The sequence below is a fragment of the Myotis daubentonii genome, chromosome 17 (assembly GCF_963259705.1).
Source record: "Myotis daubentonii chromosome 17, mMyoDau2.1, whole genome shotgun sequence".
Taxonomy (NCBI): domain Eukaryota; kingdom Metazoa; phylum Chordata; class Mammalia; order Chiroptera; family Vespertilionidae; genus Myotis; species Myotis daubentonii.
Genome location: NC_081856.1, coordinates 37,930,543 through 37,946,014, shown reverse-complemented (window position 1 = coordinate 37,946,014; position 15,472 = coordinate 37,930,543). Strand labels below are relative to the sequence as shown.

Here is a 15,472-nt window from a genome sequence, read left to right as displayed (position 1 = left end):
AGACCATAGACAATGAGTTATTCAAGTTGGGTAATGGTCAGAGAGGGGGTAACAGGTCACGTGAATATCAAGCTGGACTTCAATGATAACAGCCCAAATCTAAGGCAGCATCTGAATGTGGAAGAAGGAGGAGGACCAATCTCAGAAATCCAGGCTAAGTGTTGAGCACAAATGCCATTCCCTTCTCTTCTTTCCCCATCACCTTGACCCAAGAGCTGTGCTATTTCAGCTCTCTCCACTGATCTATTAAAATAGGCCCGAAGTTCAAAAGCGAGCAACTGAAAGAACTGTACAGGAAACTATGATAAATTGACCATTTTCTTGCCATGCATCTATGGAACGTGCTGCTTAGCAATAATCTAAGTGTTCCATTAAAATGACAAAAGTCATTTCCTTTTTAGCCTAAACACATTCCAAAAGCACAGCACTGCAAAAAAAAAAAAAAAAAAAAAAAAAAGAATTAGAAGAAGAAAGGGAGGGAGGGAGGGAGGGAGGGAGGGAAGGAGGAAGGGAAGGAGGAAGGAAAGAAAGAAGGAAGGAAGGAGAAAAGAGATGAAGAATATATGAAACAAGCCCTCACTAGACAATTTTAAAGCTTAAATATTCCAGAATATACAAGACAGTAAGGAAGATTTAACACTTAAAACTAAGGATTTATGAAGTATAAAAAATTAGTTCTTTCTTTTAAAAATAAACAGAAATTTAAAATAGAAGTTTCTAGTTTCTCAATGAAAGTGAGCTGGAGATTTTCAGCCAGCTTCCTTTTAATACTTTAAAAAGTGCCTCTGATCTTTCTTAAAAAGAAAATCTTCCACACAAAAATTTCTTTCACCTATATATTAACTTTAAAATCAGCCTTGCATTATAGATTTGTTTCCTTTTAATTTAATCTTTTTTTCCAAATGAAAAATATAACACAAGTTATGATGATAGTTAGGAGATCACCATTTTATAAAATCGATGAAATAATTTATTTGGTCAATGATGGGAAACAAAATACCATCCTATAGGTCATTTGTTCATTTCTAAGGAGAAAGTGGGCGATAAGGATGAAGAGATAAGGAGGCTTCTACTCTGACTAGCCAAGTTAGAATAGCATCACTGAGAGCATAGCAAGCTGGCCTGTGTGCCTGCTGATGAGATATAATAGGAAGTGATCAGCAATTCCACAGGGCATGCCCACCACAATGTTCAGCTGGTTCTAATTGAACCTGATTTCCAGTTAAAAGGAACCATGAGAGATGGAAGAGTACATTAAAAAGCATCTTTAAAAATATTCAGACAAATAGAGAATATGGGACAGTTTAAAAAAAAACAACTGACCCAATTTCTCAAAAATCTCAAGAGAAAACAAAACAAAACAGGAGATTGCTCCAAAACAAAACAGACTATTAAATCCTAAAAAATAAAATGCCTATAAATTTTTGGTAGAATAAATGAGGAAATTTAAGTATGAAAATTAGATAATCTTACAGAATAATTGTTAATCTTACCTATAAACACTAATAAAAGAGAAAAATGGTAATTGGCGTACGACGATACCCTTTTCTTTGGCTAATCAGGGCTATATGCAAATTAACTGCCAACAAGATGGCGATTAATTTGCATATGTAGGCACAATGCAGGGAGGTGAAAGTGAAAGCAGGAAGAAGCCCCTGCCACTGACAGTGATCAGAAACCCAGGGGGGAGCTAAGAGCTGGGGGGCAGGGCAAAGGCAGCCCTGGGGCCACCTTTGCCCTGCCCCCCAGCCATGATCGGAGAATCAGGTGCCTTTTCCGCCCTGGCCAGTGATAGCAGGAAGTAGGGGTAGAGGCAGTGATGGGAGCTGGGCACGGTCGAAGCTGGCAGTCCCAGGAGCTAGGGGCCCCTTGCCTGGGCCTAAAGCGAAGCCCACGATCGCGGGGCCGCTGCAGCTGTGGGTCCCCGCTGCCTGGGCCGGACGCCTCAGCCAGAGGCATCCTGCAGGGGCAGGGGCGGAGCCCGCGTGATCCCGGCGCCCCCCGCTGCCACTGCAGGTCCCTGCTGCCCGGGCCGGACACCTAGGCCAGAGGCGTCAGGCCTGGGCAAGGGGCCAATCCTGCGATTGGAGGGTGATGGGGGTCAACACCTGAGGGCTCCCAGTATGTGAGAGGGGGCAGGCTGGGCTGAGGGACACTCCCCCCCACCCCCCCCACACACACCCAGTGCACGAATTTCGTGCACCAGGCCCCTAGTGATAATATAACAATATATAATTAATTCTATATAATTATTTTATGTATAAATAAATTTAATATATAATTCTATATATTATCAATAAATATATATTGTGTTTATAATCTATAATAATAAAAGCATAATATGCCTATTAGACAGGACAGCCGAACGACCTTCCAGACATCATTCTGGACGTCCTTCTGGAAGAAGCCGTGGCAGCAGGGGTCAAGGCAGAGGCGGTTAGGGGCAATCAGGCAGGCAGGCAGAGTGGTTGGGGGTGATCAGGCAGGCAGGCAGGCAGGCAGGCAAGGGGTTAGGGGCAATGAGGCAGGCAGGCGACTAGTTGGGGCAATGAGGCAGGCAGGCAGAGGCAGTTAGGGGCAATGAGGCAGGCAGGCAGAGTGGTTAGGGGCAATCAGGCAGGCAGACAGGAGAACGGTTAGGAGCCAGCAGTCCCAGATTGTGAGAGGGATGTCCAACTGCCAGTTTAGGCCCTGCGGGATCAGGCCTAAACTGGCAGTCAGACATCCCCGAGGGGTCCTGGATTGCAAGGGGGTGCAGGCCAGGCTAAGGGACGCCCCCCACCATGCACAAATTTCATGCACTGGGCCTCTAGTATAATAATTAACTCACTGGGCTATTAAGTTTAGTAGAGATAGTACTTATATTACTATCTTATTATGCAGAAATTATGGGTAGAAGAAACTTGCCCAACAGTAGAGTGGAATGGAACCCAGTATTCTGACTCCAGTCTGAGTTCTCTGCCATAGGCTCAGATAACTATACACAAGCAGCTTCCCTCTGGCTAAGAAAGGTACCTCCCTTCAGTCAATAACAACTACTATCAAAATGGTTTCATTCAAATTACTGTGAGATCTTTTGCTTGTCTTAGCATCTGATTTCTTCCCTCTTCCCACCCCAACACTAACTAGCATATGTGAGGCAGGAAGGTGGACAAATTTGTCATGCTCCTCAGAGTACAGAGAGAATATATTCATCCAGTGTTCCTAGTCAATAAAAATGTCTTTGCTTCTGTTCAAAGTCCTATTCTGATCTGTCACCTATCTGTGACTATCCATACACAACCCTTAGGACAGTGCCTTTGGGCTTGGGAACATTGAGCTGAAATCTGCAGAAATTAAAGGATTAATGTTAGTTAATATAGTCATTATTTATTGAGAGCCTACTGTGTACTAAGTCCTGTTCTAAATCCTAAGAATAGAACAGTGAAGAAGACAGACAAAATCCATGATCTCTAGGAGTTTGTATGTTAGTGCAGGGCTTGGCCAGCTTTTTCTGTAAAGGGCCAGATAGTAAATACCTTCATCTTGGAGGGCCAGATGGTTTCTGGTACAACTACACAACTCTGCAGCTGTGTTGATAAAGCAGCCATACACAACATATAAATAAACGAGTGTAGCTGTGTTCAATAAAACTTTATTTTTTTAAAAAAAGATGGCAGTTCAAATTTGACCTCGGGATCATAGTTTATTGAGCCCACTCCTTTCCCAGACCTTGTGAGAAAATTGATTACTAGGATATTTTCCTTGGATGACCAACCATTGGCAAATTTATTCTACTGCCATTTCAGTTAGGCCAAGGCTAAATGTTTATTTGACTAGTCTCTCATCAAATTAAAAAGATCCAGTGGTTCAATTTTTAAAGTTGACCTTACAAATCTATTTCTGCCTAGAGCAGTGGTTCTCAACCTGTGGGTTGCGACTCCTTTGGGCAGTGGTTCTCAACCTTCTGGCCCTTTAAATACAGTTCCTCATGTTGTGACCCAACCATAAAATTATTTTTGTTGCTACTTCATAACTGTAATGTTGCTACTGTTATGAATCGTAATGTAAATATCTGATATCTTAGGCGACCCCTATGAAAGGGTCGTTTGACCGCCAAAGGAGTCCCGACCCACAGGTTGAGAACCGCTGTCTTTGGGGGTGGAACGACCCTTTCACAGGGGTCACCTAAGACCATCGGAAAACACATATATAATTACATATTGTTTTTGTGATTAATCACTATGCTTTAATTATGTTCAATTTGTAACAATGAAAATACATCCTGCATATCAGATATTTACATTACAATTCATAACAGTAGCAAAATTATAGTTATGAAGTAGCAACGAAAATAATTTTATGGTTGGGGGTCACCACAACATGAGGAACTGTATTAAAGGGTCGCGGCATTAGGAAGGTTGAGAACCACTGGCCTAGAGATTCATTCTCATTGATGAAACTGTTCCTGAACTGTCTTAAATTTGTAATTGTACAATTGAAGTCCAAACAACAGGTGTGATAGTTCATGAATTCTGAGGAGCAAATGATAAAATGGGATTAGACATGCAGGAAATCTATTAGGAGAAATGTCTATAAGGAAAAATTGAGAAGACATGAGAATTGTAGGAGTACCTTCTGCCTAGGATGCAGTTCTAGCCACAGTGAAGAGGAGAGAGAAGGAAGGGAGACTGCGTGGAAATCTTAGTCTGCTGGACAGTTGTGGGAAAGTTTAACGAGGCTGATGGAGAGCCCTTTGTCAAGGTCGTGTCAGTGGAGTCTCCCAGCTCCCAGGAGCAGGTCTGACCAAATGTTGCTGCCATGTATCACCGGCTGGAAGTGGCCACTGGAAATTGTGGCCTCTGCACCCACACAGTGATGGATTTCAGAGCACAGCACCTAGAACCATTGGTCAGTTACACTCCCCATAGTAGAAAGGTGTATTTTTATGACTGCAAGGATAGACTCTGTAGCTAATTCATTCAAGGATAAGTTAGGAAAGAAATGGCTTAGAAACGCTTGCCATATTAACTCAGTTAAACTCACTGAAGATAAGAACTGCTTCTACAAAACACCTATTAAAATATCTTGCATCAAGGAGGTACTTAAAATATATCTTTGTAAATTTGATTAAATTCCATTTCTAACACTATGGGTCCCATACAATTCATTGGAAATTTGAGGAAACTCAGGTTCCATATCTAAGGAACTTCCCTATAGTTACATAGCCAGCAAGGACAGCACTGGCCCTGGGATTGAGTGAGAGGATGTGCAGTCACATGGCAACATGGCAATAACAGGGGAACCATCAGCAGCAGCAGAGAAGCAGCAGCAGCATCTGTGTCACTTATGGAAAACACTCAGTGGCTACTATTAGGTTTACTTTACCTTTGCTTTATCTGATTCCCATACAACTCTCTGCTTAAAGGCATTTAGTGCCACCACCTTAGCGAGGGAAAGGAATCTAGACTCTGATGCTGAACTTCCTGGGTTCAAAATATTCGCTCTGACATTTACCACTTTTTTCATCTGGGTCAAGTTGGTTCACCTCCCTAGGTTTCAGTTTCTACATCTTTTTAAAAATATATACATTTATTGATTTTAGAGAGGAAGAGAGAGGAGGAGAGAGATAGAAATATCAATGATGAGAGATAATCATTGATTGGCTGTCTCCTGCATGCCCCTTACTGAGGATTGAGCATGTGCCCTGACTGGGAATCGAACCCTGACCTCCTGGTTCCATAGGTCTATGCTCAACCACTGAGTCATGCTGGCTGGGCCCAGTTTCTACATCTTTAAACAAGAGATAGTAATAGTACCTACCTCACAGAATTAAAAAAAATATATATTAAATAGGTAATATATATGTAAAGTTTCTTAGAACAGAGTTCAGTGAAGGTTATCAGAGGTGAATTTTAATGTAGTTTATCTGTTATTGTCCCTCTAATCAACACTGGCCTGAAGAAGAAGTCAGAAATAGACTCTCACTACAGGAAGGTCATGAATAATGTTTGAAAGGAACGCCTTGCTATTGCACACTTGGAAAGAGGAACTGGAAGGAGAGGAGTTGTTGGTACAAACTGATAACAGAGTGAGAAAAACGCTGCAAGCTGGAATACAGAGGAAGAAGAGGGCTGGGGTTGGTTTCCAATTCTCACCCCCAAGGCCAGCAGCGTGACTTAAATGTGCTCATTATCTGTCTCCTTTCTGATCTTGATGCTTAGAGTATTGAGCACAAGAGTATTTTTAAATGCCATTGCGGTAAAACCATGGCTTTATCACCTTTTGCTAAGGTCAAGCCCAGAAGGTAAGCAGAGGACTGAGAAGCAATGTTACTTATCTCTAGAACATCATCCCATGAAAGCTAGGGTACTAAAATAGATTGCAAAACTGCCGGGAGCCGGTCCATGCTTGCTGTTTCAAGGGACCTGGCATATATGGCATACTGTTCTTAATATGTTTGCTCACCTTCTTGGCACTATGTGTTTTAACCAAGGTCTCTGAGAAAGGTTGTTTCCCCAGGTAGAGATTTTCCCCTGAAGTTAGGGAGGGAATAAAACCTCTTAACTAAGTGCCAGGCGGGTAATTAATCACTTTAACTATGAACAATCATGCTTAAGCTACATAATCTTTACTCCCTGGAATGGAGATGAGAAACGCCCTAACCTTTGTAATAGAGATTGATAGGATTGAATCAACTGGTATAAATACAGATGTAACAAGACAGCGAGACACAGAACTCAGAATCTAGAGACAGAACACAGAACTTAGAAGACAGAACCAACAGACACAGAACCTAGAGACACAGAACCTACACAGAACCTAGAGACCTTCGCTGGAGAGAACATGGCAAAAGATCCTGGACAGAAACTGGCCTCAGAACCTAGAGACAGAACCTAGCAAGAGAACATGGCAAAAGATCCTGGACTGAACCTGACTACAGAAATTGGCAAGAGAACCTGACTAGAACCTGGTGACTGAACCTGGCTGGAGAACCTGGACAGAAACTGGCTGGAGAACCTAGTGAGGGAACATGGCTACAGAACCTGGCTGGAGATCCAAAGCAGAACCTCTCTGGAGATCCAGACCAGAACTTGGCTGTAGATCCTGGCTGGAGATCCTGGCTAGGCTGCTGATCAACTGAACACTGTGTCCGTGTCCTTCCTTCTTCGCCGACTCCGTCCACACCTTTGGGAACCCCTGGACCTGCTGGGCCAGGACCCCAGCATCTGGCGCCCGAACAGGGACCCCTAGGTAAGTGCCCCGCACCAGGACGGATAGGACTCTACCGTAGGAAGAGGGTGGATAATCTTCGCCGACTCCGTCCACACCTTTGGGAACCCCTGGAACAGGATTCCACTAGGTAAGCCCCCCCCCGCATTGAGAACCCCCACACTCGGGACGGATAGGACTCCACCAGGGTGCTACAGAACCCCCTATAGAGGATAAGTAGGGTAAGAAGGTGGATAGTAGAGAACTTAGATTGAGAAGATGTGCCTTACTGAGTCCAAAGAAAGAAGACTCTGTATTGATTCTTAGATTGAGAAGATGTGCCATACTGAGTCCAAAGAAAGAAGACTCTGTATTGATCTTTAGATTAAGAAGACATGCCATACTGAGTCTAAAGAAATAAGACTCTGTATTGATCTTTTAACACATATGCTTGCTAGCAGAGGAATTAAGGTTACTCCCAGTCAGACAGAACGTTTTATACAAGAAGTATGTCCATGCTTTTCTGAGGAAGGAAAGGTAAATGTAAAGGCATGGGAGGAGGTAGGCCCAAGGAGCCTTATCCTTAACCCCACTGCAGCCTTTCCACCCCGGGAAAGTGCAGGATTGGCAAGCTCTCCCTGGGGTGATAGATCAGGACTCAGGTAATAGCAGAAAGCGCCAATCCTACTCTTAAAATGGATACAAGAGAGCATTTGGGGTTTTTCTTTTTAATGCCTGCTTTTAAAAAATAAAAAAGGGGGAATTTGCTGGGAGCCGGTCCATGCTTGCTGTTTCAAGGGACCTGGCATATATGGCATACTGTTCTTAATATGTTTGCTCACCTTCTTGGCACTATGTGCTTTAACCAAGGTCTCTGAGAAAGGTTGTTTCCCCAGGTAGGGATTTTCCCCTGAAGTTAGGGAGGGAATAAAACCTCTTAACTAAGTGCCAGGCGGGTAATTAATCACTTTAACTATGAACAATCATGCTTAAGCTACATAATCTTTACTCCCTGGAATGGAGATGAGAAACGCCCTAACCTTTGTAATAGAGATTGATAGGATTGAATCAACTGGTATAAATACAGATGTAACAAGACAGCGAGACACAGAACTTAGAAGTCAGGACTTAGAAGACAGAACCTACACATAACTTAGAAGACAGAACCAAGAGAGACAGAACCAAGAGAGACAGAACCTAGGCACAAAACCTACACAGAACGTTCTCTAGAGACAGAAGAACTTCGCTGGAGAGAACATGGCAAAAGATCCTGGACAGAAACTGGCCTCAGAACCTAGAGACAGAACCTAGCAAGAGAACATGGCAAAAGATCCTGGACTGAACCTGACTACAGAAATTGGCAAGAGAACCTGACTAGAACCTGGTGACTGAACCTGGCTGGAGAACCTGAGCAGAACCTCTCTGGAGATCCATACCAGAACTTGGCTGTAGATCCTGGCTGGAGATCCTGGCTAGGCTGCTGATCAACTGAACACTGTCTCCGTGTCCTTCCTTCTTCACCGACTCCGTCCACACCTTTGGGGACCCTTGGACCTGCTGGGGTGGGACCCCAGCACAAAACCATTGGCGTGAGCTTCTGAAATAACTGAGGACCTGAAATAACTGAGGACCTGAAATAACTGAGGACCTGAAATAACTGAGGACCTGAAGTCAGTTTAGGGAAAGCAGCACTCACCAACCATGAAACAATATAGGATGAATATGGGAGCCAAAACCAGGAACACACCTAGATAGCACAAAAAGGCTTTACTGGTTTATAAGTGCTCACTATAAAAGAATAGAGGATAAAAATAAAACGTAATTTGTACATGGGAAATTGGTTTGTGTAACATAAAATGCTCTATCCATATAAATTATTATTATCATTTCTCTTTAAATATCAGCAATGTAATGCCATTAACACAAATGAAATAAAATAGAAATAAGGTTGCATCTTACTTTTAAATTTATATTGCTAAAATAATTAAACAAGGAGGCAGTTAGGCCAAGGTGGCTGTAATGCTATGAAACCTACATAAGCAAACCAAAACCTAAGCCAGAGTCAATGCACTTGAATCCAAGAAAATGAAGCTTAGGAAGAACCAATCACAAACAGCCAGCAAGGATTTCCCAAATAAGGCGACTACTTAAGCTACAGCCAATCAAATTATTTCCACATCTTCTCTATTAAAACTTTTCTTTTAGTTCCCTGGTAGGCACTGCCCAATCCTAACCAATGTTTGCTCACATAAACTCTTGACAATTTTAATGTGTCTCAGTTTACCTTTTAACAGTATTATCTCAGCTTTGATTGCAGAAATTAACTATATTGGTTTTCATATGGTAGCTGAAATAGCTATTTTCATGGTACTAAGCAGATAAAGAGATCATAATTGAGTCACCAAAAATGACATTTTCATTAAACTGTAAAAATAGGTTTGTGACAGTGATGATTAAAGGATATTTTACTGATTTGTACAATAGATATGTATGATTGTACATTAATAAGTATGTCATTGCCCATGGTAGGATAATATATACATACATATGTATGTTCATGCATATGTGTACACATGGAGAAAGAGTTCCAATTGATTCCTCATTATAAAATCATGCTGAATAATAATAAAAAAAACCCACTACACATTCCTGATTAGTTCATTTGGGGTTTTCCTTCTGATCCACTGTGCTACAAAACCTCTACAGGTGCCACTATGGCTAAGAACTACTAGACAAAGCAAGGCAGATAAAGAATGTACATAAAAGGTACCAATTGGACCCAAATCGTTATTTTGTTTGACACATATCCTAACACAGTTGGTAGCTGCAGTGTTTATTTGAATGGAAATGCTGATTAAGTCCTCTGCCAGCCCTGTTTTTATAAACACATACAAAGCTAAATATACCAACCCTCATCTAATCAAAAGAAACATGCATAGCATGTCAGGCAGTCCTGTTGTTATTACCAAACCAACAAAAATGTATATGTTTCCCCAGTCCCAGTGTGAAATGTGCTCTGTGTTTATGGAATAAGCTAACGGGGCAAAAAAAAAAAAAAAAAAATCTTCCCGGTTAAGAGTTTGTGGACTGGCCTAGGGGTCGTACCTGCGTCTCCACATCTGTCAGCTTTCTGGTCTGCTCTGCGGTCTGCGAGAGGAGGCTGGTTCCTATCTCGAGCATGGTGGCCGTGTGGTTCTGAACTGCATTCTGCTGTATCTGGGCCATTTCCGACTTCATATTTTCCACCACGTAATTCTCAATCTGCAAGAGATAAAGGACAAAATATACTACGTTATAAGCAAAGCCTCTCAGCCGCAGCATGTAATATTTACAATGACAAAACGAGACACAGCTGGCAAATTAGCCATCTGGCAGGGCTCCCCTGCATCTCTGGGAGTTGGGGAACTGGAGCAGAGCACACAGGAATCCAGTTGTTAACAAACTGCTAATAGACTGATACATGTATGTAATCATCACAAGCATAACGAACATTCGCACTTGGATAGTGCTTTCTTACTTTCGACAGCATCTCCTTTAACCCTCAGAGCAAACATGCGAGAGTTAGGCACAGGTGGCCTTGTTGTTATTTTTATTTTATAGCTAAGAAAACAGAATAAGAGAAGGTGAATTGAGCCCAAGGACACTCAACAAGAATGCAGCAGGGATAGCATTAGACAACTTAAGTCAGAGTCTTGGTTCCCTGGTCTTTCCATTACACCATATTGACCACTCATCTCAGAAAAATTTAGCCTCCTCCTTCCATTTCTATAATGAAAAATAAAGATGGTGCTGAGTTATGGGAATGGAATGACAGATGCTCCAAACACAAGCTTTTAAAAAAATATTAAAGTATAGGCAGCCAAATATGTAATGAGCTGCAGAACCTCAGAGCTAGGTAAAACTTTTCTCATTGCGCCTTTGCAAGCTAATAATTAAAAAAGGCCCTGAAATAGCCAATAAAGCTTAATTTGGCATTCTCGCTTTGGGTTATATTTAGTCCTATTTATGGTGCCATCTTTGAAGAACACTATAGTTATAAAATAAATGGTATACCACGGGGGCCAAGAAGAATTACTATGTGACTTACTATGTGGGAGTCTGGTAGGCATCTGGGAGAATACAGCTAAGCATATGCACTGCTCAGAAATACAGAAGAAGCCTGCACCTCCCTGTCAGAGCACTTAATTCTCCCCCACCGCTGTGTGGTGACTACATTTTATTACCCAATTACACATATGGGGAAACTGCATCCCAGAGAAGTCAGGTCCAAGGCCACACACCACAAAAACAGCCAGACTTGGATTTGAGTGCTGAAGTCCTTAACTTTCATACCAACACTTTTAACCACTTGATAGCTCTGCCAAGTCGTGCTTCACAAGCTGGGTTCCAAATCATTAACAGCTACGTGACTTTTACTGACTTAGTGATCCATAATGCATCCGCTATTTTATAATCCACAGTGACATTACTGTCCTGTATTAAATACAGTCTAAAACTAAATTCCCCTTTGTGAAACTTTGGCAATTTACTTTCTAACACCATCTCTTGCTTATTTCTCTTTATTAAATATGAATGAATCTGCCTCAAGCTAAAGAAAATGAAAAGTTAGGACCAAACTCATATTGCTTTTAATCAATTCCTTTATTCTTGGTCAATATAAGGTAATTTCCCTTCATCTTTTATTCCTAAATTAGAAGTGTGTGTGGGGGGGGGGGCGGGGGGATTCAATCTACAAAAAGCTTTATAAAACAAATAAAAAATAGATTAAAGTAAATATCTGGAAATCATCTTAACAAAAGGTAAGGTCTCTAAGCCAAATCTTGGCTTTGTTCCACTTGAACTAACACATTTAAACAATGGAAGGGTAGAGTTAAGGAGGGTAGATCAGAGTATCAGCCATCTGATGTTTTGGATGCTGCATTGCATGTTTCCCCTTTTCCTAATTACATTCCTTAAATTTCTTTTGGGAAATGATCTTTTCCACCTTCAAAACAAACGCTTCAGGTGGAATTGTATCCCCCTAGATTCGGGAGTAGGTACATGTTTGAGCCTGAAAACCAGAATGTTCTGCTCTTACTTAGAGAAAGTGAATAGTTCATGAATAGAAAAAGATTCTAAACAAGGCCACTAAGTCTGAGTTCTGCAATTTTGTCCAACTATTTCACAGAACAAATTTTTTACCTCTATGCTTAGTAAGCTGGTAACATATATGCCTGAGACTTCAATCACAAAACCAGAGCAAGCCTAAGAATAACGCCAACTCAGGAAGACAGACAGACAGACTGATAGGTAATACAGACAGAAAGATATATTTTTTAAAACATATTTTTTAATCCTCACCTGAGGATATGTTTTTATTGATTTTAGAGAGAGGGGAGGGGGGAAAGAGAGAGACAGAGAGAGAGGAAGGGAGAGAGAGTGCGTGAAAGAGAGAGAGAGAGAGAGAGAGAGAGAGAGAGAGAGAGAGAGATATGTGTGTGAGAGAGATATATCAATGTGAGAGAGTAACATCAATTGGTTGCCTCCCTTATGCTCCTGACTTGGGATCAAACCCACAACCTAGGTATGTGACCTGACTGACCAGGAATCAAACCAACAATCTTTTTGTGTTTGCGATGATGCTTTAACCAACTGAGCCACCTGGCCAGGGCTAGACATATATCTTTAGAGCACCTTGATCCAGTCATGTTTTTAGCCAGATCCACCCTTGGGCATTCATTTGTAAATTGCATGATCTAATAATCTCTCCTTGAGCAGCCCACTTTTTTTCCCCCCTCCAGTCTTAATTTAGATTTCTAACACAACCAAAAGAGTCTTAATAAATGCTTTTGATAGCTTTTAGTAAAGGAAGCTTCAGACAGGCAAACATTAGCAGCATTTTCTTTGCTTGTCCAGGGAATTTGGGACTGTATATGAACATGTATATTCTCAAATAGGGCAGGTAAATATCCATCAAGGAGATAACTATCATTTATAGCTGATACTTATCAATTGTCTCCTCTGTGGCAGGCACTAAGCTAAGTGTTTTGTTTTTTTTTAATAACAGCATAGACTCATTATAGATGAGATTATTGAAGCTTAGAAAATTCACAACTTGCTCAAGAAGAAACAAGAACTCAACTGCCAGTGCCAACCCATGTTCTTACCCTTTAACCTATTCAGCTCGGCACTGCTTAATTTTTCTACATATTTTATTATGTAGCTCCTAAACCTTGTATGTTCATAAAAAAAAATACATGGAGAGTGTTTAAAAAATGCAGGTAAAGGTACATCAGAACTCTGAATCAGAATTTTCAAGGGTATGTTAATAGGAAAATATATGTTTTCAAATGCTTCCAACTGTGATTCTGTTTCAGGCAAAGAGCAGTGATTCTCAAGGTGTGGTCCAAAGAATAACGGCCTGTGTGAGAACTATTTGTGAATAGTCTGCCATGAGATAAAGAACTTGTGTCAGAATGCAAATTAGTGCCACTAAGTTCCCTTATACAATATAAGTATGTGTATATAGATAGTGGAGCAAGACTTTCTCAGTGAAGAAAGAGATACTCTAACACTTTAATATATATTCTGGTGCAAGCTTAACATTGTTCGTAACATTTCCTTGAGTGCCAGTAATTTATACCATCAATTTTTTTCTGATATGTCAGATTCCCTGCTTATGAAGACATGTCAAATAACAACTTAATTTCCCATGTAGATTTCTCTCTTGAGAAAGAAGTCACTAATCAGTGAGCTCTGATACAATCTGCTTGATAATTACACATCAATTTTTAATGCAATTGGTTAGTGGGCATCAGTTTCAGAGATTGACTTACTTTGGGTGCAATAATAATCATGTTTCCCAGACTCCATAGAGGAGGACACCTCCAGCATAGGTCGATCCTACCTATGATAGACTCATCTTCCTTCCTTCCTTCCTTCCTTCCTTCCTTCCTTCCTTCCTTCCTTCCTTCCTTCCTTCCTTCCTATCTATCTATCTATCTATCTATCTATCTATCTATCTATCTATCTAGTATTATTGTGCTTTCCTAAACTGTAAAAGTTAATACCAGCAAAGCCCAATGACTGCTTTATGTCTGCATTCATCACAAAAAAAATCTCCCAATTCTGCTGGCTCTGTTGGAGAAATAAAGTAGATCTCCAACCTACACTAAAATTATCATTTGGGCTGCCATGATGAGTAACATGAATATAACTCTAGTTAATCATTGTTTAATCAAATGGAACTGCTTTCTTTAGGAGTAACTGCCTTTTAATGTGTAAGGTAATGGCACTCTTAAGTAGCAAAACCCAGATATAGTTGATTTAAAGACTGAGGAGAGAGACAGAAGTCAAATATACAATGTGTGATTAATAAGACCACTTTCATCTTATCTCTAAACATTCCTCTCTAGATGTATAACTATGAAATCCATCTTGATGTGCCATATCGGCTGGGTTCAGGAAGGTTTTGCAACAAATGTGATTGTCTTCATGTATTACCTGCTGGTTTTTAAAATGTTTACAGACTATGATGGCTACGTCAAGGTTCAATATTTTATAAATATGTAGGATGTGCATTTTAAGCTTAGAGGCTGCTGAGCACAAGAGTTGATGGGTTATAAAGTAGAAAACTCCCAATCTGAATCATATAATTATTTGACTGTATGGCCACTCTCAGTGTTTGACTCCAGAGTTTTATAAGTATTGGCCAAAAAACTTATCAGTAGTATGCAGAATGCAATTTGAAATGAGATAATGAACAATAAATGATGATTTTTTTAAAGTAAGGAAATAAGGTTACATTTCTAAAGTGATTAAGTATTTACAAAGAGCTTTCATACACATTAACTTGATTCTTACACCAACCCTATGGGGAGAGTATTGACTCCATTTCATGGTTTAAGAAAGGGATGTTTAGAGACCTTAGGTGAATTGATAGAGGTGAAAGAAAGGGCTCAAATCCATCTTCTGATGTTCCACTAACCCCAGAACTATGGGAAATGCTCTGTCGATGGATTGGTTGGCTGGTTGATTGACTGATTGGTTAATTTCATATTTTAGCTAGCTCACTGAGAATTCATTTACTTATTCCTTTGAGAAAACATGCATCATTACAGGGTGATTACTTCACTCTACTTGACCATGTTGGAGGCTAAGTTAATTTGAGGTGAGGTGAGAGGCTCTAGGGCCAGGTATATGAAATTTACTTTGCCAGCATTTTTAATACAATGGTCCTCCCATCAGTTCCTACCTTTTTTCTTACTCTGTAGTTTATAACATGTTTGTTTACGTCTGCCTA

At 40.7% G+C, this 15,472-nt stretch overlaps 1 protein-coding gene across 3 annotated transcripts in view; it reads right to left on the bottom strand.

Annotated features, from left to right (window-relative positions):
• ANGPT1 (angiopoietin 1) overlaps positions 1-15,472 on the bottom strand; it is a 246,320-nt gene that overhangs the window by 92,400 nt on the left and 138,448 nt on the right. For 2 of the 3 annotated variants that reach the window (XM_059671913.1, XM_059671914.1), the window contains exon 2: positions 10,297-10,452. In XM_059671913.1, the coding sequence (XP_059527896.1) occupies positions 10,297-10,452 (156 nt within the window). The remainder of the gene's footprint in view (positions 1-10,296; positions 10,453-15,472) is intronic. The other variant, XM_059671915.1, reaches the window with a different exon arrangement.